The 10835-nt window shown below is 40.5% G+C and overlaps 1 protein-coding gene across 1 annotated transcript; it reads right to left on the minus strand.

Annotated features, from left to right (window-relative positions):
- Positions 1–1597: 1597 nt before the first annotated feature.
- Positions 1598–10800, minus strand: LOC120735733 (sodium- and chloride-dependent GABA transporter 2-like). The gene is made up of 15 exons (XM_040035339.1): positions 9913–10800; positions 9577–9765; positions 8756–8890; positions 7815–7955; positions 7626–7713; positions 7403–7535; positions 7162–7296; positions 6360–6463; positions 4892–5016; positions 4664–4776; positions 4404–4541; positions 3375–3477; positions 3132–3232; positions 2830–3000; positions 1598–2746 (listed from the first exon to the last, which is right to left on the minus strand). Exons 1-15 carry the CDS (start codon positions 9917–9919, stop codon positions 2597–2599), a joined length of 1833 nt encoding a protein of 610 aa, XP_039891273.1. The 5' UTR covers positions 9920–10800; the 3' UTR covers positions 1598–2596.
- Positions 10801–10835: the final 35 nt, after the last annotated feature.

Raw genomic sequence — 10835 nt, forward strand, 5'->3', positions numbered from 1 at the left:
TACACCCGGAAAAGGAAAACAATTAACAAGTGAATGAAGTTCCTGAAGAAAATGTGGTCTGAATGCTGAAAGCTCAGTGATTTGAGTTTTCAAAGCTGGAAAGTAGTTGAATATCTTTAAAAATGTACATTAGGAAAGCTGACAAATGACAAAAGAAAAATCTGAATGAATATTGAAAGCTCATATTCTTTAAATCACTTGAAGATTGAAGAAATGAGTAATCATCACTGGCTGCTATGAACAGTTTCACCTTCAGCAAAAGACTGACTGAGCCAAAGTGCAAGTCTCAGTACCTCAGGGGGTCCTTTATACTAGCGGCTATAAGACTGTTCAATGTACAATAATAAAAATAATATGATTGTATCCACATGTTTGCATATTTGCACATAGCCATTTTATTTGTTTATATATTTTTCATTTTATTATGAATTGATATGGTTGTGCTGGGCTGTGCCATGTTATGTCTGTGTTTAACTGCCATAGCAATAATTTCCTGCAAAGGACTATAAAATAAAGTATCTCTGGAGCTATCGATCAATCTACAAACCTACTCCTGCAATAGCTACTCGGGTACCTTGATAACACACTCAACATTGTGACACAGTGGTGCTCATGTTCACTGAGACTGGGATTTCTACACGACTGCAAGTCAAATACTTCCACTGTAATAGAAGATTATGAACTTCTGAAATTTTACCTTTGCCAAATAATGCTCATATAATAATAATAAAAACTAAGACAGAGACCAGTCAATATTAATAAAGCAATAACAATATTTAAAAAAAAAAAAAAAAACTAACTGTAAACAGTAATCCAACTCTGGAAAGTAACTGAAACTAAACAGGTACCTTCAATAAAATACTTTATACAAGCTAAGCTCTTGCAAAGTCCACACATGTTATACTTTATCACTTTATAGAACATGACTGTATGAAAAAACCCAAAACATATCATATCAGTAAAATCCTGATGTGATTTGTTAGTGATTTGTTCTCCATTTTCATAAAATTGGAGACTTTTGATAGTTATGGACTGATTTTCCTTTTTTAAAATTACATTTGTAGCAGCAGGGGATGTTCAAAAGACACAGGAAGCCCATTTTCCACTAGCACTTGAATGCTGCATGCATTTGTGGATTTGTAAAAAGTTAAAGTTGAAGACTCTCAAAACCCAACATGCACATGTGACATGTCCCTTTGTATCAGCCAAATGTATTCATTTGTATTTATTAATTTTCTAATATAAAGATTGTACACGAGTGTTTGGATTGGAATGTACCTTTGGTGTTACTCAACTCATAACCATCAAGTTTTGTTAAACCAGACAACAGACACTGAAAACTTATTATATAGCATAACTGAAAATAGCGTAATTTTCAAAATGAACTACGTGTTGTATTCAGCAGTGACTATTGCTTCCTCTTGCTAGCTATGAAAACCAGTGTAGCTGTAAGGCACTTTCACAGTGGCTTCACTTTTTCAGCTTTAACTACATCCTACGTTTACATACAGTCTGTGGTTCAAACCTGACAAAGTGGTGTTTTGCTGCAGGTTCCAACTTGAACAACATGTTTTAGAGAAATGAACCAAGCAAGCATTTAAGTGAGCTTTGAAGTAGGAGTTTGCTCTCCTTTAGTGCAATTGTCACAAGTGTTCACCTACAAGCACCAACCTGTTTTAAATCCAGTTGTATTACAAGCCAGTGTACACAAGGAATGAGGTACCATAGGTGTAAGCCTGAGTAACATAATAGTGTGTTTAATCCACCAGAGTTTCCATTTAAATAGCAGGTAAACACAGGCGTTACTGATCACATTAGTTAAAGGTCTGTGCCTAAGCAGAAAAGAACAATGGCTGCTGTGAAAAAGGTTCTATGCGACTCTTCCCCCCCCTTAAAGCTGCCATGCTTAACATCCAAGTCCCCGAATTTGGATAATTTTTTCAGACTTAGGAAGTTCCCCTCAGAGAGCAAAGAAAAAATGGTTCAGGACAACATACAAAGATTTTTTTAATCCGTACTAACAACAGTAACGTTTCTTTGTACAGTCATTATACGTTACAGTACAAAAAATGAAACTACAGTTTATATGCCATATTAGTCCATATCAGTATTCTGCATTTCCATGTATTTATTCTGCATCCTATTATGTCTACTGTTAAGCATAATTTAATTTTCCCTAAATACAAAAGGAAAACCTCTGCAGTTATTTATCACAACATAACAATATGATACAAATATGACAAAACAGCCATGCAGTGTTGTCAGATACATAAAGGAGCATTAACAAGTTGCTCTCTAAGTGTTAGGTGTGAACATCCAATGATTCACCTGTTCCTCCCGTGACTTTGCTTTTCTTGGGTTACTTATAAACTTTACCGATGGATTCACAGACTCAAGAACAAGTTTGTCTAAATTACGTTTGTCCCTGAAAAACGCTCCTTTCCACTCTGAAAATTCTTAATTCAAATGTCAGGATACTTTTTTAATTTCTTCTGCCTTAATTTATCACTCAAAAATCGTCAACCCACTACTTTCGCCTGAGTCCACCGTGTATGTTATGTATTAAAGTAAGTGGATCCCACAGACCACTGAAGCCTCACAAGTTGGAGTCCGCCTCAGAGACGGGGAAGTAGCCATTTGTAGTCTTGGTGGTGTCTACCTCTGGAGCAAAGATAGCCAGTAACCTCTCCTGCTCCCTCTTGGTTTTAGGTAAGTCGTCAGATGGTCTGATGAGCAACTGGATGCGCTGTGAACGAGCAAACAAAGATTAAAATCAGGAGCACGTCAGTTGGGCACAAATGTTTTCCTCTGACAGGATGATCAGCATACCTCTCTGAGTGTCCCCTGGGTGGTGCTGATCTTATACACCATCCAAAGTGGAATGCAGACCATGGAGGAGAGAGCAAGCAGCCAGCCGATCACATATCCCCACCACGGGTACACATACTCATTGTTGTACTTCAGAGGAGTGTATTTAATGAGGGAGAATGCAAAGGTGCCCTGCAGAGACAAGGTAACAGGGTACGGCAACTAGTGAGGATCAACCTGCTTTATTTCCTCTTTTTTTTTTTTTCCACTAATAGAACATTTATTGTCATTTTTGGAAGTTTATCTACTTTACTGAGACTCACAATGCACGTGGCAGGGGAGAAGAACAACCAACAGCACTTGATATACGGTCCTGGCCGGTAACCAATCATATCCTCAATGTTATCATAAAAGCGATCAGCGCCTGGAAAAACACGATTTAGACACATCTCATCGTGACACAGTATAAAACTCCCAGCTGGGTTTCTGCCAGTAACTTGGGTGAACACTCAGAATTACTCGTCAAAGCTTGTGCTGTAATCTTACATGCAGTTCTGTTTGCTTACCGTAAACCCACGCAATGCAAACTGTCTCAAAGATGGACATGAAGAGAAGACACATGCCGCTGGCTGCGTAGTAATCAAAGAGCTGAAAGACATACATGCCCCCCTAAACAGATACAAACCAAAGAGGTATAATCATACAAATATAGCTTACAGTTACAGTTTTAGACAGTTTTTTCTACTCTTGGCTCCGTATGATGTCACTGAAAGGAGATATCCCTAATATGGTAATCTTAGACACATAGCTTTTGCTGCACACACCTGCAGAACCCCTTTGTTTTTGTCTTTTTACAAGGGGCAGCCAATCAGAAGAAAGCTGGTTTAAAGGGTTTAAGGTTAGGATGGCTTATTGCAAAACTATTCTAATAAGATCCAAAAATAAAAACAGAGACCTGGAAATGAGCATAATAGGTCTCCTTTATCTAAAAATGAATGGTAGCTTGAAAACTGTACAGTAAAATACTGTTATATAGTATAGTGCTGTTATTATACAAAGACCCTGAAACCTTGAAGCCCAAAAGTTGACTATTTCAGCCCTCATCCTAAAATTGGGAGCATTGCATAACAATGCTTGTCACTTACCTGAGAAGGGTCGCACAAAACCATTGACGCACTTGTACTTACAAACTGAGGACTTGTTGACACCTCTACAGAGCATTCATGCTTCCAGCTGTGCAGAGGTGAAACCACGTCAACTACGTTGGATTCTAGTAAGAGTTTATTTAATCAGAACAAAGCATCCCACCACCAGCCGCAATCCCTCCACCCCAGCAACTGCCCAATTTGTTGAGAGTATGTGTGCGTATGAAGACAATAGCTTTAATGTCACATGATCAAGCAAACTGCTGCTAAAGGCATTCATTCCTGTTAGGAAACAAGGGATGACACCACAGCTTTTTAAAAAAAATGAATAATTTTAAGACACTCGTATGAAATCATTTACTACACACTACAGGCCAATTTTACTTCTGTACTTGTTGATCTTTGGCTGTGTGAATCTGTGTGTTTATAGTCCCAGAGTGTGACACCTACCTCCATAAGCATGACGAGGCCCATGAGGAAGGAGACCAGGACCACGGCTAACAGGAAGAGCTCCCGGCGGTACTTTCGACGGAACACGGCTGGGTACATGTCGACGATGGCCGTCACAAGGCTCTCCACGCACACAAACTGATGTAGGAGAGGGGGAAAAGTCATTAATAGGAATGCGATTATCACTAAAGCAATCATGAAAAAGAAAAACCATCCAAGTGGCGGAGCGTGTTATCTGAAAATGGTGCACAGCTTTGTACCTGACTGTCCAGCCCTAGAAAAACAATCATGATGAAGAAGAGGGCCGCCCACAAGGGAGACAAGGGCATCATGGACACAGCACGAGGGTAAGCTATGAATGCCAGGCCAGGGCCTGTGCAGAGACAAAACAAACAACTTAAATTGAACAACCACAAACCAACCTAAGTATCAAAACAAATTAGTGTCACTATGGGATTACTGCTACTTTGCTTGATATCAGGCCTCACCAGATTCTGCCACTTCTGAAATGGGAACATTTTGCTCATAAGCCATGAAACCCAGGATGGAGAAGATCGCAAAGCCTGCCATGAAGCTGGTGCCACTGTTCAGAAAGCACAGCGCCAGGCAGTCTCTGCAACAATATGTTAAGTGTCCTTTTACTGCGCAGTTAAGCATCAGATTCGGAAAGGCAATTATAAAGTAAGAGGTGATGATGATGATGATGCTTGAGTTAGTGATTTTAATTGAGTCTACCCACCTTGGTGACCCCCAGCTTCTTCTTCTAAATATTAAGAATTACTTCGAATATAATCTTAAAAAGAAACTTCAGACTATTTAAAGGGAAAATTCACTCAAAATTTTTATTATTTTATTATTATATCAATCTTTTGATGAGGTCTGCTATGGTACTTGCCTTATCTATTCTGGTGACAGGGTCCAGGGGCTGTAAAACTTTGTGCAAGGAACGTGATATGATTTGAGCCAGCCATGCTCCCTTCTGTCCGATGACAGTGACAGTGAGGTGAGTTGCTGGCGATATCTTGAACTTTTCCGTTAGTAAGCGCTGCTGTTTTTGCCGCTGTGAGTTGCTGTTAGCCTCTGTTAGCCAGCATGAGTAAAACCTTCTTTGAGGTGAATCTAACATTGTATAACATAGAAAATAAAATTTAAAAATACTATGTGAAACTTTAATCAAAGGGTTTATCAGAGGGAAAGTGCGATTTTGAGGACGCTGGAGTCTAACATCATTAGCTGGCATGATGTTAGCTTACAACTAGCTGTTTTTGCTCGTTTAGCTGGCTCGTTGTCAGCTGTCTGGAGATATCAGGGTCACATGTTTAAGCTGCTGACAATAAGTAATTGAGGAAATATCAAGAATAAATATACATTTTATACATGTTTTTATTTGTTAGAGCACTGACTGCAGAGGAGGAAAAGGATGATGTGTGAATGAGGGAGGAGATGTTGAACATATACATGTACAAATCTTAAATTGTCATATATAGTTTGAAAGAGCTATTTGGCATGTTGTGTATGTGGCTGTTTTCTAGCCACCTACATAAAACGTGATTTTAAAAATGCCACATAACATGGAAAGTTATTTATCAGTTTCACATGGGAACTTACTTTTTTCACTGCAGACGGAAGTGTGCACCAACTTCAATGGAGTGGTAATGTTTGCTAGTTGTACAATGTTTTGTTTGGCAAATGTATACGGTAGAAAGAAATGAGTTTGTATGTGAAACAGGCTCACACAGTTTTTCAAATGCTTTGGTTAGCTGGTTGGTTTGAGTGCAACAAAAGTATGTAATTTTAACTTTTAATTTAAAACTGGGCAACTCGCACTAAAAAAATCTAAAAACAAACAAATGTCAAAAATGAGCAATTTATTGGCTTAAATAATCTTGAGAAATGACTTTAATCTATGTAAGCGTGTAATTGAATAAACACATGGATACTGCATTGCGTACATACCTATAGCAGTTATTATTATATTTATTGTAACTGCCCAGAGCAGTCAGCGACCCCAGACAGATGGCATAGGAGAAGAAGATCTGAGTGCCAGCATCCATCCACACCTAACACAGGAGAGATATGAATATAGAGATATAGAGATTTCAAATGCAGTGCTGTGTGACCAGGAGGATTGGTGTGCTACATCTTTCCATAGACATTCAGCCATCACTGACTAAAGCAGGTGGGCAAAAGTGAAATGTCTGTTACTGGATTTGCTCTAGCTGAACATTTATTAACCATGCTTCCATAAATAGCAAACTGAGATGATATTGCACTATTTCAACGACCAACACTTGCCGTGCAACTGTTTTGAAACACCATTGGGCATTTATTTAGGGAGTTATTTTTGGACTTGGTCTGTAAATCTGAAAAAACACAATTAAAAAGTTTGCTTATTTGCCCCAAAATAAGCTAGATTCTTGTAGAAATCCTACTTCTCCCATACATTTTAGTTAAAGATTCTTTTGGTCACTTAAAAAGCCACTTTAAAAGGTCTTGTTCCATAAAAAGGGGGGGGAAAGCCTGATTTTGTGTCTGCTTTCAGCTCAGTCCTGGTAGATCTTGTGTTTACAGTCCCAGTGGTGTCTTGACCTTGCATTTAATCCCCGCGGTCCCTGTCTCTTTCATGGAGAGCAGATGGACCCAGCAGAAACAAGTTTCCCCCCAACCGAGAACCATGGGGTACCTGCTCTTGGTTCACGTCACTCTTTGAAAATTTTGTGACTGGTCTAAGTGAATTTTGTGCAAATGATCTTCATACCTGTGGATCTGCCAGTCGCCCCAAATCAGGGTAAAGGTAGAACTGGATGCCGATTCCAGCGCCAGGAAGGGTGAGTCCTCTGATCAACAGCACAATCAGCATCACGTAGGGGAAGGTCGCAGTGAAGTAGACCACCTATATTGACACACGCATATGTGCAAACAGGAAACATGCCAAAATAATCACCACATGACATCCATCACATACCCCAGAGCTGCCTCTGAGTCCCCCTCTCACCCACCTTTCCTGTGGATTTCACCCCCTTCCAGATGCAGAAGTAGCACATGACCCAGGCGATGAACAGACACAGGGCCAGGTCCCCATTCAGCGAGCCCATTTGGTCAATACCTGGGGAAATCCTTAGTGCTCTTCTCCTATTGAAACAGGGGAAAAAACACACCAGTGACAAACCATCTAAATCATTAAGTCACTATCTGCTTTTCATCGAGGGTGTGACAACTCACTCCCAGAACTCAATGACAGGAGAGGTGGTGTTCGGGTTGATCATTTGGTCAGTTGAGGTGTTTCTCCTCTGAAACTCCACACAGTTTTCTGTAGGGGGAAAAACCACATAGAAATTATTTACCATTGCACTATAAGAAGGGGAAAAATACATTCTAAGAGGAAACATTCACGAAGCTTTGTTGTGTTACCTGTATTCCACGTATTGTTGCAGGAAGACCAAGGTAGGTCCCAAGAGAAGGAGAAAGACAGATAGAAAATCCCCCAAGCCAGAACGATGATGTAATAGAAGTTCAGCAGAGTCACTATCACTTGGGTGCCATAGCCAAGACCTGCACAAATGATGTTTAAATATACGTAACAATATTCACCTTTATAATTAGTATATTCTGAATATGAAAAAATATGTATGCTTAGGGCTGATGTTGGTCTTCCAAAACACCAGTGAGAATAATAATGGAGATGAGGAAGAGAGACCGCCCGCTTAAATTTGAGACTGAATTTATAATCCTTCTTTTTCACGTACAAAGTCATGAAAGATCAGACACCATCATATCATAAAGACCTCATAGTCCCATATTATCCCAGTAAAGCATGCTGGTTTGGACTGAAGGCTTACTTGTGATTTGTAGAGTTTCTAAAAATAGAATGGGAGACAGAGTCTCAGGGTTCAGGAAGCAGATACCCTCTCTACTTTTAAGATTAGGCTTAAAACTTTCTTTGATGAAGCTTATATTATACTTAGGGCTGGATCAGGTGACCCTCAAACATCTATTAGGTATGCCGTTGTAGGCTCAGGCTGCTGGGGGACTTCCTGTGATTCGTTGACAATTTTCATTTTCAGTCCCTATGAAGCTATTTTTTCCAGATTACTCTCTTCTGTGTCAAAATCTAAGAATGTACGTCTCTTTTCTCTTCTTATGCTCCTCCCTGAACCTGGTTCTACTGAAAGGAAGTTCTTCTTCCCCACAATCACCAAGTGCTTTCTTATAGAAGGTTTTGTGCATCAGTGGGGGTTGCCTTTCGCTAACACTGGCAGTTCTTTACTTTACAATACCACGTGCCTTCAGGAGATTCCTATTCTGATACGGCACTATACAGATAAAACCAAATTTACCTGAATCCTCCTTACCTTCAAACAAAGGACTGATCTTTCTCCAGCAGGTAATGCCTCCCTCACTGGTGTACTGGCCCAGTGCTACCTCCAGGAGGAAGACGGGAACACCACAAGTAAACAGGAAGATCAGGTAAGGGATGAGGAATGCACCTGAGTTGAAAAAGAGCAAATGATTAAGGGTTAGAGTTTATACTGAAGGTATACTCTGTTCAAATGCAATGTATTTCTACTGTCTGCACCTTTAATATTGAATCTGATTTGGAATAAAGTACAAAAAAATAAAAAGGAAAGGAGACCACATAAAACCACGAAAGCCCGCAGAGAGGCCGAGGGCATGTGGCTTGTTCAAGTTTTCTGCCTCTCTGCAGAAACAGCTGCTGTGAGCGAGGAGCAACAACAGCTGTCTGACCCCGCTCATTCCCAAACTCTGACCCCGCCACCCCATGGAGGGCGAGAGAGAGAGAGAGAGAAATGGGTATCTAATTTAGCAGTCAAACAAGCATAACATGCAGCCAATGAAGGAAGAGCTGTTTTTCCAAACAGATTTTCAGAAACTTTGAATGCACCCGTTTTTACTTCTATCATCAAATCAATTTAAGGATGAATTTTGCCTTTGAATGAAGTCTGCAACTCGCGATAACAAGTTTTGTCTCTCATTAAGTCCATTAGTGAACAGATCAATTTCGGAATCTGATCAATTTCAGAATAATACTAAGATCTTCAGGTGTTTGCTTAACATACCTTTTGTACAAATTAGTGACATGCATGAATTAGTTGATGGAAAACTGCAGAGGAGCACTCTTTATCTTCTCTACTTAGCTCATCTTCCCACTCACCTCCCCCGTTCTTGTAGCACAGATAAGGGAACCGCCACATGTTGCCCAGGCCGATGATGGAGCCGGCGACTGACAGAACGAACTCCAGCTTATTGCTCCACTGACCCCTCTCCTCCATCTTCACTTCAGAGGGTGGCAAGTCACTGGCATGGCTGGTGTAATTGGCGAGGCCGGCGTTGACAGAGTCTCCTGTACAACAGATGTACACGAGGATTGCAGTAGGCCATGGAAACTCGATGGCTGACACCCATATCGCCTGAATTGGAAGCCGATGTGTCTGCACACCAAACTGTTCCGGCTGTAGAGCGCACCAAGTTCAAATATATGTGCACTTACCTTTCATTGTGGTGTCACTCTTGTGACGAGCTTGAAGCTGAATCTGTAGGTTTCAGTTTGACTGGGGCCAAGGTTTGACTATTTAACGTGGCTGGACAGAGAGGTGGGGTTTTGTAATGCTAAACCAAGGCCAGCCTCCACTCTTTCCCTGCATGGGGTCCCTTCCAAGCAAAGTACAACATCCACCATGTCTGTACTGTTAAAATAAGATGCAATGTAATAGTCCAGGGGGATGACATTTGACCTGTCAGCCATAACTCATGTTCTTGTTGCAATGCACTTTGGCTACATAGGTATAAAGAAACATATTATACATGTTTGTTTACATCAACAGATGCATTCTAAAAGTCAAACTAGTTGATGGAAGGTTTTCCACAAATATGGTGCTAAGGTCTGAAAGAAATACATGTTTTGCTATATAGCAGATAGACCATTGTTTCTCCTTTCATCTATGTTTAGCATTTTGGTCAAAAAGTCTTCTCAGTGGATGAGTCTGAAGACACAACATACAGCAGGTGGTGGAAGATGTGGCTGCATAACAAAACAAAAGTTATGTAATTCTTTGAGTATCCTGCAGCCCACCGTGGTTGCCCTTTCTTTCTGTCTGATAGAGGTGACTCACTCAGACGGTTGCCAAAAGCAGACGGGGTCAGTTCACACTGGATCTGACCTGTCTGAGTCAGGAGAGGACATCAGCACAACCCCCACCCCTTGCCATAATCCTCTACTCGCCCAACAGACCTGCGTACAGGTAGTGATACGTATAAGCTTGACCAGTTAATTTTTCACCGTGATAATCGAGGCCCTGCTTTGAAAATGAATGTCACATAGCTGATGTGAGGTTTAAACCAGTTTGAAAAGAAATCAATCAACCACTCAGTGACACATCTTGAGGTCACTCCCCCCCGCCTTCACAAACAAGA

Source organism: Simochromis diagramma, unplaced genomic scaffold (assembly GCF_900408965.1).
Source record: "Simochromis diagramma unplaced genomic scaffold, fSimDia1.1 OVJJ01000816.1, whole genome shotgun sequence".
Classification (NCBI taxonomy): Eukaryota; Metazoa; Chordata; class Actinopteri; order Cichliformes; family Cichlidae; genus Simochromis; species Simochromis diagramma.